Raw genomic sequence first — 11,908 nt, 5'->3', positions numbered from 1 at the left:
TCTACCATACAATATAGTACAATAGAGTACAATACGATACAGTACATTATGAAACAATGGGTAGAGGACTTTGGCTTGAAGAGTCGGGCTTGTATTTTCAACTTAAATGACGGGGCCAAATATAATTTATATTTTATTTAAGTCATATAATTTTAACTTAAATATTACTTCAACTTTATTAACCAACAATTTGAGTTGGTGAAGATATCCAAAATTCAATTTGAATTTATGAATAAAATTTGTGTGTGTAATAATGTACTAATTGGAATATTTTGTTTAGGTGATAAAACAATGGGATTGACAGCCAAATAAAGAAAAGAAAATGATACGGGCCCATAGGGGGGAGAATGAGAGGCAGAGAAGAAGATGAAGGTAATGGGTTAAAAGAAAGCCACACGATCCTCCAAATGACATCTTCTTCTTTGAATTCATTCGTTGGTATGGGATAATCCTAACTTGTCCTTTTTGCCTAATTCCCAAGTAATTTTGGTTTTCTTGACTCTATAAATTGTCTGTTAAGCAGAAGATGAGAGGTTGGTGAATAGGAGCAATAGTTGATGGCAACTTTACCTGTGTGTTCGGCTACTGCTTGCTGTTCTTCACATTCGCAGGTTACAAAGTTTTTTTGTTTTTTGTGTCAACATGAGTTAAAAGATGTGAATACACTTAAATTTGTACAACTGATGCAGATTACACTGTCACACATCAATTAATATTTGTGTCTCTTGTTTTGTTATACCAATTAGTAATATTTATTGGAGTCGTCTAATGTGCTGCACAACCACATAATTCTTGCTAGCTATTGTGTCTGAAACAAGCTATTAACTATTTTGATAATCTGCAGCTGCCGGTTTTCAATCAACAAAAGCTTCATTCCCATTTTCTCTTACTTCTTGCCCTTTTTGCACAAAAATTGCAGGCAAAATAGTAGTAATGGTACTCATTCACAATGAATGCACCCTTAGTTTCCCAATGCTCCACCCAGACCAATCGTGTTATTGCTTTTGAAATTTAACTTCACATGTTTCCGGCGACCATACTATCCAATTATGTATCTTTATAGACTTGGAAGGTTTTTGTTGTCGGAGGTAATTACAGATATGTAAACTTGTGCTCCTGCAGATTCCTTTCTATGGGGGGTTGAGATCCTTTTCCTCCTGTTGGAAAACATACCAGCTGAAATGCAATGTCGTGGACTTGTCTACTTCATTTCATCTTAATGGACCTTCATTCCGAGGACAATCACCTATATCCTTGTACTCACAGTTTGTACATAATAGCAGTCTGTCCAGTTCCAGTGATAGCATTTGTACTTCTTGCCGCAATGTATTTGATGGTGTCAATTGTGAATTATTGACTAGTGACGCTCGCTCCAATAGCACTGGAAATCTGAGATTTGTAGATAGTTCTGCAGTACCTGTTGGAAGGGAGGAGATGATGGATTTTAACGATGACTTAGTTAATATTGCTAACTTCTCACCAGAGTCTGCTAATCTAGAGTCCATAACTACAGTAGATCTCACCCAGGGCAACCCTGCCTCGATATTGGATTCATTGGACTTGGATACAAGTTCCCTATCCAATGTGAAATCATCTGCTTTGGACGTTCTCTCTCAAGTCAATAAGTCAATCACTGGCTCAGTTGAGAACGGACAAAGTTATTTGAACAGTTCACTTGATGGAATTAGCTCATCTGTTACATCAGCTGTTAGAGGTGGTACTCAGGCAGTTGATGATGTGATTAGTAAATTGACATCCACAGTGGACAAAACAGGGGATTCAGCAAGTAATGGTGTGGCAGCCTTTTCGACTGGCTTGAAAGAAGTCTCTGGTAGAGTTGGGCTTCTTGCTATCGATGCATTGAGACATATAATTCTCATTGTTGAGGATTTGGTATCGCGAGGTGCCACACTTGTTGTGTATTCTTACGGGTCTGTGAAGGAGGTGCTTCCTATGGAAGTCCAGGATCTGCTAAATGTGTCTGAAGAGCGCACAGTGAAGCTTCTTACTCCATTTGGGACCGCTCTGGGACAGGTATGACTAGTGTTAGGGCTTCTTCATGTACAAATGTTTGATACATCCTTAGTCTTGGAAGCCTAAATATCAGCTTAAGGAGGATATATATCAAGGATTAACATAGTAGATTGCTCTTCCTCCTCATAAGAATAAACAGCGCACAACCTTCTGTTTGTTTTGCTTCCTTTTAAGGTTATATTGTACTTCAAATTCCATCTACTTTCTTATACTTCTATTTGAGGTTATGCTTTAGATTTCATTCATCTGTTTGTTTTGCATCTTTGTAAGGTTATAGTGTAGGTTTCTTTCCATACTTGAGAAATACTCATGCTTCTTCTACGATGGTATGCTCTGTGACACTGTAATTAGCAGGGCTACGTTGCTTTGGAGGGTCTGGAGAGGAGTCTTGGCTTGGAGCCAAGTGACCCAATTATTCCATTTGTTCTTTTCCTTGGGGTATCAACTTCTTTTTGGTATGAGCACCCTTCTATTCCTTATCTCATTGTTTCCTGTTATTTTCCTATCACAATTAAAGTTCTCCCTACCTTCCCAAAAATATCAGTTTAACTTGTACAGAAAGTTAAATTGCTTATCAGATTTCTGCAGGGCTTTTTATTGGATATTGACCTATGGTGGATATGCTGGAGATTTATCTCCCAAGTCAAGTTTTGAGCTTCTGAAAGGAGACAGGAATGCTGTACTCATTGATATCCGGCCTGAGGCAAGGCATAGCATATTTATCAAGTCTCATATTTCTGCAGAATAGTTTATGCCAAATATGCTGAGACCTTTGTTGTGCACTGTATTCCATTGCATTTATCTCAGTAAATAGTGCTCTGATTGGACACATGGAGCAAATCTTTTAGATATCCTAAGATAAACATGAGCAAATGTCTTATATTTTCTTCCTCTATCCTTTTCTGAAGGATCTCAGAGAGAAAGAAGGCATTCCTGATCTTCGACGCGCTGCTCGGTTTCGTTTTGCCAATGTAACACTACCTGAGGTTGGTATATCAAGTTCAAGGGTTGGATTATTAATTTCTTTTGGCAGGATTGAGCTTTCTAAAAGAGTCTGTCTTTCAATTAATAGCCTTCTTTTTCCTTCTGTATATTGCTAAAATGTTGTCAGATTGATGGATCTACAAGGAAGTTATTCAAGAGTGGAAGAGAACTTGATGACTACCTGCTAGCTTCTGTCATTAGGAACTTGAAGATTGTTCAAGTAAATAGATATATCTCCAGTGTTGCCTTTTTTATGCAATTGTCTTTGCATTTGTTCAAATTCATATTTTAACTCCTGAAAAGCATGTTGCTCAAAAGAACTTCTCCCCATGTTTCCTCTATGTCCTTTCATTTGTGCCACAACTTGAGGAGCAAAAGAGCTAATATGGCTTGTGCCGGCTTTATTTTCTCTTGAAGTAACCTGCGCTTATTAAATCATGCTCTTGTTTTCATTCTTAGAACATGTAAAGAAACTTTTAGTGGTAAAAGATTCTTATTCTTACCTTCCCAATTGACTTTTGATAACTTTTTTTGTATTTTGATTGACACTTCCATTACCCAACCTATAGGACAGGTCTCAGGTTATAGTTATGGATGCTGACGGTAACCGTTCCAAGGGCATTGCAAGGTCACTCCGGAGACTTGGAATCAAGGCAAGTATATTTGCTAAATGTCAATCTCCCCCGGTACTTGTCATGAAATTACAGGTAGCAGAAGTCATGAATAAGAATAATGTGAAGAAAGAGGCAACTGTATGGTCTACACATTTTACCTCTGGTACTTTTTAGAAACCTAATCAGTTAGAAATAAATGTGGGGATTCGGCTACTTTAAGCTTCGAAATCCTCAGATCTATGTTTATTCCTTTTGTAACTAAGCACCATGCTAATTCATTTTAATTCTTCAAAAATCTTCTGGTATGTATATTCTCTCCTTTTTTGCCTGTTTAATTTCAGTAATAGTAACTAATCTGATCAGTGTTACTTGGTTATTGCTAATAGAATGATATTCAATTTGTGATGACAATGGACCGATGAATAGTAAAATAATCTTTTATGCCTTGCTGATATCAAGAGATGTACAGTTACTTATTAAACATTAGGACTTCGCATATAGATGCAAGGAAGTGCAAAACTTGGTCCTCAAGTGGTTGTTGTACTGATACACTTTATGTGTTTAAAAGATTGTGATCTTATATATCCTTCTCAGATTCCAAAGTGTGCCCCGTTTGGTTGATAACTGTTTTCTTATTTAATGTTACAGAGGCCATATTTGGTCCAAGGTGGCTTTCGGTCTTGGGTTGAAGTGGGCCTCCGCATTAAGGAGTTGAAACCTGAGACTACATTGACAATCCTCAATGAGGTATCTAACATGTTTCTTGACTTTCTTAAAGTGAGCCCTATGATTGCTGAGGGTCCAAAGGCTGTGCCCATCTTCCTGTTAAAATGTCAAAAAATGTAAGATGTCTTTATTAAAAAAGTAAACTACTATGATCTATACAACAGTGAAGTCACACCCATGAGTATGCTAATCATCATGATTCATGACAAGTCAGCTACTTCTCCGAACACCAAAAGTTGGGATCAGATACAACCAGATATTTAGTATTATGAACTTTCTTCTCTTTCGTTCTAATCTAACCAAGCATACCAAAATAAGTGGATGATTGTCCAATATTTCTCGTTACCCCAATACTTTACCAACTATTTACGAATTAAGGAAATTGTCAACTGACAATTGCATGACTAATTGTAAAACAAGCACAATTGCAGCCAATTCAGCGAACCACTTGCAGTGGAAAATGTTGTTCTGACTCTTCAACCTCTTATAAAAATAAACAGCTATTGACAGAAACCCAATTCTTATCTTATGATTTGGAAGGGCTCCATCAGTCACTTCCCAGGTAACCAAAGTAAGAAGCTTATCTCAGCCATTTTCCCTTATAAACAGGCCACCATGAATTCCCTCATCAATATTTTTCAAGGCATTATAAATTATAATACGACTTTATGGTAAAAATATGCTGCTTGACCTTTCACAATGCTCACGACCATCCCTCCTGGAGATGTACATCGTTTCGTGAATATATCAACCTCCCTTTCTTGCATAACCCTTCTAAACGTTGGATTAGGTAACACCATTTTGCTTCTCACTCCAAATGTCACCTTAACAGTGCATAATTTGTTTGCTGCTTCCTGTTGCATGCCGTTGGAATAATTTTTAATATGACCATCTGTTTTGTGAGTTTCTGCTGCAACTTTCTTCGAAATAGAACAAAGTTGAGGCAACATTCATGATCTTTCTTTAGGGAAAATTGTTTAATACCTATGTTGCTTTGCTTGGACTCTTCTGTAACTTCCCTTCTTTCGTCCGTCCACGAGGCTGTAAAAAGAGAGAAAGGGGCGGCTATCTAGCGGGAGTCGTTTCGGTTGTATGCCACGAGGTCCCTATGGACAAGGGGACAAGTGAATCATCGCTTTTGGGCGCAGGCAGCCCTCTACCATCTATCCCATTGCATTCCATCGTCTCGTATTGTACTGTGCCGTATCAGACCAGATAGATCTATTGAGTGAGAGAAAGGGAGAAAACTCTAATTAGATATTCTTTTTCTATTGATAGGGATCCCCATTCATTCCTAGATTCCCGTCACTACGGACTTATTGTCCCTACCTAACTACATGGTAGTGGTCTAGGGAGCGCAATTGCTAGAGCACGGGAGAATTAAGAGTAATGATTTCAGCAAGAGCAGCCAGACGGACTACTATAGTGAGTCTAGTGACTACTAGAGTAGAGTTAAGTCAAAGGGTATGGTATAGCAGCCTTTCCGAGCGAGCCTCTGGGATCTCCTGTAAACCCCCATGATGTGGAAAAGGGAGGATATTAGGGGAAGCAGTGAGTGGAGATTCCCCTGCAGAGAGCCGGATGAGGGGAGACCCTCACGTCCGGTTCGGAGGGCGGGGATATCCCGACCCTACTATCATTATGCCTTTGCAATGTTACTTGGTTCAACTCTATTTGTGACCTTTTCTCGTATGTGGGACTCTCTATCTTCTTGGGTAGATAATCGATCGTCTTTCATTTGGATAGTGAGTAGTTTTTATAATAATAAGTCAAGTCAATAATAATAGAACTGGAGGAGTGAAAGCCACTTGACTGTAAGGAGAGGAGCGAAAAGCCAGGATGGCTTGGTAAGCAAGCAATCCGTTATGTGGGCGCCAACTCCAAGTTCCTTCTCTTCTTTCTTTTTTCAAGTCACGATCAGAATGATGACATTCTTTTTTGCTTTAGAAAGGAGAAGGGAAAAGGCCAATTTTCACCACCATCCCTCCCCAAAGATTCGGTTAGTGTGCATAGACTTCTACTTTCCTTAGGCGACTTTCTTGCCTTACGAAAAGAATTTCATTTGATTTTCCCCGGAATTTTGGAAAAAAAGCTGCTTCTTCCTTGAAGGGCTAAGGAAGAACCTATTCATGTGCAGTTGATTCTCAAATGAAGCGAAGAGTGACAGCGGCTCTCTCTTCCCAGTAGCAGGCGAGGCAAAAAAGACCGCCAACGCCCCTTGCATTTCCCTCCTATGATAAAATTATCCCAAACCAAACTTGCAAAGACTATTTCAGATCATAGAGTGACTCACATAATTGACATACAAGGCTACTAAACTCCCCCTGTGCAACAAAGTGCTCAAAATCTAGTATAAAGTATATGGATCATGTTGGAATCAATAGATGAGTCAATATTAAACAAGTCACCAAAAAACTGGCCGGAACATGCTCATATGCCGGAGTATTAGATTTGATGGCTAAAAGTGGTCACAATCTTAGAAATAAAATTATATGGGTAGGGTCAGAATGATGTCACGACCCAACTAGAAAATAGAAATTATATAGGATAGTTCGAATTGATGGAACGACCCCATTGAAAAAGAGAAATAATACGGGTAGGGTTAGAATGATGGCACGACCCTACTGAAAAAGAAAAATTATATGGGTAGGGTTAGAATGATGGCACAACCCTACGCAAATCAGATTTGAGGAGTCACCGGAAAGACGAATGGAACTATGCAAATCAAATCTGAGTCACGGAAAAGACACATGATGCTATGCAACAAAGACATGAGAAAATAGTTCGGAAAAATCCACGGTACTACACAAATTAAATATGAAAAGTAGTCCGGAGAGATGCACGGTACTACGCAAATCAGATATGTAAAAAAAGGTTGTCACCGGAAGGATGGCACGGTGCTACACAAATTATATATGAAAAAATAAGTCACTGGAATGATGGCACAGTAGCTACCCAAATTAAATAATAGAAAAAGTAGTCACCGGAAAGATGGCACGGTGCTACACAAATTAAATATGAAAAGTAAGTCACCGGAATGATGGCACGGTGCTACACAAATTAAATATGAAAAAGTAAGTCACCGGAATGATGGCACGGTGCTACACAAATTAAATATGAGAAAATAGTCACATGAATGATACATGGTGACCCAACATTTGCTAACATAATCATTGGCCAGTCGGGCAACATATATGGGTGCCACCCGCCGGCAGCGGAAGCTCTTTGATTTTCTACCAAGATCGTAGAGGCTCTGATACCATGTGAGAAATATAGGAGAAGAATATTAATGAATTGTTGTTGTTGTATCTACATTGTTACATAGAGACCCTATTTATAGACACTAGAATACAATCCTTTACCATGTAGGATACGATTTACTATTCCTATTCCTATTCCTATTCTAAATAGGATTGTATAAACCTATTCCTATTCTAGTAGGATTGTGTAAACCTATTCCTATTCTTATAGCCACACCCGTGTCAACATGACATGGGTGTGGGTGTGGATGTGGATCTGTACCCGATCTGGTCAACCAGTTCTGGGTACTTTGACTGAATTTGAGTGGGAAATTCTGGACAGATTCAGTGATTTCTCTAATCAAAATAAAAACTAAGGTGGAATTGAAGAAAATGAAATATCTTGTATGCATAAATTTCTGTTGTCACTCCCATTCCTTTTATTCCTTCCATGATTCTCCTTTTGATCAATATTTTCTCCTCAAGTTTTCCACCTAATATGTCATAATTTAGGTTTTATAACTCCATTTTTAGATATTTGAATTATTTTTAGCAAAATCCCTGCACCCGTATCCATACATGGATCTATTCGCCGAATCTTAAAATTTAGATCATAGAATATCCGACGTCTAGATCTGCACCCATATCGGACACCTACACCTAGTTTGAGCAACTTAGATTAATACAGTAAGCAAGCATCATGAACACAAATCAAGGGAGATCTTCTTTTTTTGCCTATGATTTAAAGTTGTAATATCTAAGGAAAACTGAATTTATTGGAGAAACTAAAGATGATGGACAAATCAGATTTTTCCTTTTTCTTTTTGTCTCTCCTCCTCCCCTCCCTATGATATAAAGTTTTAAATGTGCTTTCTTCACCCATTAAATTGTGAAATGTCTACTCTTTCTTTTCTTTTGTATTTCACTTGTGGTATCTTCTATTTAAAATTGTAATAGTAAACATGAACTCAACTTATTCAAGTTCCCGTTAAATCTTAAGTAATTTTAATCTAATGTTGTTTTGATGAATAATCTGAGTTAATTTTTAATTGTTAAGATAGATCTCTATATATAACATTTTAACTTAATGCGGTTAGGCTTTTAATTGTATTTTGAATTTCCATGAAAGTTTGAGATATAATTCTTCCTCATTAAATTGAATTTTGACTTGTAGGAGTATAATGTTGATAAGCTTTTAATTCCAAGTAATTTGATGGATTTAGAGAATTATTCTGATTTTTCATTTCCATGAAAGAGGTTGATTTACCCCCTTTTTACTTAAAACATACATGTATATGATAGAATCGTGCGGAAAGAACAGTTCTCAAAGAAAAGCTTACATCCGCATCAGTATTCTATGTCATTTTATCGGTAAATATTGGATATATAACTATGCGGTGAACAAGAACTATAAAGCTATTGCCTACTAGTAGGGAAGAAGGTGGTTGTTTCAGTAATATGCCATATTTGGTTATTTTCAGGAAGCTGAGGCAATTTTTGAGGAAATCAACCCAACACCACTACAAGTTGTTGGATATGGAGTGGTAAGACTTTCTGAATGTATTACATGCTTGAAGTCTTATAAAGCATTTCTCTTTTTCCTTTTTTCTCTCAAGTGGTTTACTGTTTATTAGTAATTTTTGCATATCAACCAGAAGCTCTAATTATGTGTTTCTCTACAAAGCCCATCCAATCATCTATACAAGTAGGAATGTCTTGTACTAAATGGCTATAACACGAATATTTCACGGTCTCCCATCTCCTATATATTGATTCTTAGGGCTTCATCCTCTGTTGGTTTAACCAAGGACATGCTATTCTCCATTTATGTACTTTGGGTTTTCTCCTGATGAAATATCTCTTTTACTGCTATCACTGCCTTGATTTCTTGCATTCAACCCTCAATTCTTGTTACGCTATGTTTGATTAAAAAAAAAGGAACTGAGTCTTTTTTTATTCCCTTAAGAATGTTCTTAATTTTCCCTCAGCCAGAAAAGTGAAACCTTCTTTCACCTATTTTTGAGAGTTGAAGAAGTTAAAAGTGGAATTCAATTTTGCTTCCCATTCTCTTCTACTTACATTATACAAATAAAACACCTGCTACCCTGCTTTTAGTTCCCCTCGTGCAACTGTTCCTCTTTTTACCTTAAATAAAGATAACGGATTTCTCCTAATGAAATTTCTCTTTTTCTCATCTTCTTTCTGTTGCCTATTCTGATTAATATTGCTTTTCCAACGTACAAATTGGCTATCCTCGAATAAACCTTTTGTTGCCATAATTTTTCCACAAAAAAAATGTAGGGTCACATTTAATGGATGTTATCTTATTTAACTTGGTTCAAGTACTTCCAATTTAATTTCACTAGCATACTGCTAAGCGCGGTCATGAAAACAAAATCAAAATATGATTGAATATTAATGTCATAATTTTTATAAAAGAAAATCGATCTTTGGTAGTAAGACTTTTTTAATGATTCTTTTTAACATCCTATATACAAAATTCTTTGGCTGAAAAGGAGAAGCCAAAATTCCATACTATATATGAAGTAGTTCATTTTAATCAGCATTTGTAAACTTGAATAAGAAAGTTGGAAAATAAAAAATAATCAAAAAAGAGAATAGTACTGTAAAAATCATTAAGAAGATGGCAGTGATGCTGCCATTCATTAGCTATGTCTGTTGGGATTTTTCCCTCTGAGATCATACATCTCTCTTATTTGTCTGCGTCGGAAGAGAATCGTATGCTGGAAAACAATTTTCATGAACTGAGAGTCCATCGAAAACATCTCTATGCCACGAAAGTAGGGGTAAGATTTGCGAACACCTCACCCTCCCCAGATCCCCCTTGTGGGACTATACTGGGTATGTTGTTGTTGTTGTTGGAAGAGAATCATATGAGACTTGAGAGATAGAAAAAGTGAATCCATAGGATTAAAATTAATTTCTTCAAAAATATATCTTATTTTTCTTTTAAAAATAATCTAAACATACAAGTTTATAGCTTCAAGGAAGTTCATTACATAGAAATTCTTTGTGTCGTTTCACAAAATTGGAGAACTCTCAACTGATTATTTAAATTAGCACGTAGTCAACTCAAATAGCAACTCATAATTGTAACACACAAGTAGGAAGTAGAAAGATTTCATTAATGGTCTTCTAAGTGAAGGTTTATAACAGATAAGTCACTATCTTTTCTTTATCACTTAAAAGTCATCTAACTAAACCTTAGGTAAGTTGTAAGTACAATATAAACACGGTCAAAGGATACATGTTTTGACTGATTTTTTTTGATGTGGCTCTCTTAATCATTTAAAATGCTTCATAAAAAGGATTATATGTACTAACCCATTTCAATACCCAACCCAACCCATGAACTATTTTCCAAATCAGTTCATATAAAAGCACAAATCCTACCCATTCTAAAGCATATCAGATCGCACCTTATCCCTCTCTTCTCCTTTAGAAATTATGCTATGCAGAAATAAAAAATGTGCAAAAGTACATGCTCTTGAATTGGTGGGTTTGTGCTTTTAGCTATTTGGTAAATGGGCCGGGTTGGGTACTAATATGGGGTTAGTACATAATTTTTTTCATGAAGCCTCTTAAATTATCAAGAGAGCCACATCGGATTTTTCCATTTAAACTATAAATCTTCCGAATTTTATTTAGCTAGACTTCAATTAGATGACTTTTGCGTGACTGAAAAAAAGATTTGTGACTTTTGAGTTATAAATATTTACTTGGATAAATTTCTCTGGAGAAAGTACGTTATATAATTACACACTGATAGTATTCTGCATTTGTACATTAGATTCCAATAGCAAATCAACAAAGTTTATATTGTATTATTTAATCTCTTTGAGATAATAGTGAATGGAAAAGGTCTATTCACATAGCTATTATGTACAAACATTGAAAAAATACACAAATGTGGTACAAACACTTGAAATAATCTATCCTAATGTTTTAACAAATCTGAAAATAAGCAAAAAGGCATTATAAAGAGCATGATGAAGAACGAAAGAAGCAACATACCTTGAACCGGATGCCATTTCTGATGAAGAAGTAGAGGCTCAGTGCATGAGACGACAAAGTGAAAGAGTTGGTTTGGTCCTTGTGGGGTCAAACCCAATGGAAGAAAATTTTGTGTGCCAATTTACTTGGCTAGGAATTAAACTTGGAGAGCAAGCTAAAATTTGTGGAAGATAAATTTTGTATTTCTTTTCTTTGTGCTTGGAGCCCAAGTTTGGCCACCTATAAAAGGATGGTCATTCTTCATTGTTAAAAACATCCTAAACTCATAGAAATATA

At 36.5% G+C, this 11,908-nt stretch overlaps 1 protein-coding gene across 3 annotated transcripts in view; it reads left to right on the top strand.

Annotated features, from left to right (window-relative positions):
- Positions 1 to 316: 316 nt before the first annotated feature.
- Positions 317 to 11,908, top strand: part of LOC102578168 (uncharacterized) — a 23,747-nt gene continuing 12,155 nt past the window's right edge. Inside the window, exons 1-10 of one of the 3 annotated variants that reach the window (XM_015306507.1) lie at positions 317 to 438; positions 524 to 611; positions 1,123 to 2,034; positions 2,386 to 2,489; positions 2,623 to 2,737; positions 2,943 to 3,020; positions 3,146 to 3,238; positions 3,588 to 3,671; positions 4,281 to 4,379; positions 9,079 to 9,141. In XM_015306507.1, coding sequence (XP_015161993.1) covers positions 558 to 611; positions 1,123 to 2,034; positions 2,386 to 2,489; positions 2,623 to 2,737; positions 2,943 to 3,020; positions 3,146 to 3,238; positions 3,588 to 3,671; positions 4,281 to 4,379; positions 9,079 to 9,141 — 1,602 coding nt within the window. In that variant the 5' untranslated portion in view covers positions 317 to 438; positions 524 to 557. The other 2 variants (XM_006342245.2, XM_015306506.1) reach the window with 2 other exon arrangements.

The sequence above is a fragment of the Solanum tuberosum genome, unplaced genomic scaffold (assembly GCF_000226075.1).
Source record: "Solanum tuberosum cultivar DM 1-3 516 R44 unplaced genomic scaffold, SolTub_3.0 scf00036, whole genome shotgun sequence".
NCBI classification, from domain to species: Eukaryota; Viridiplantae; Streptophyta; class Magnoliopsida; order Solanales; family Solanaceae; genus Solanum; species Solanum tuberosum.
The sequence above is the reverse complement of the archived record's forward strand: the minus strand, read 5'-3'. Positions and strand labels throughout refer to the sequence as shown.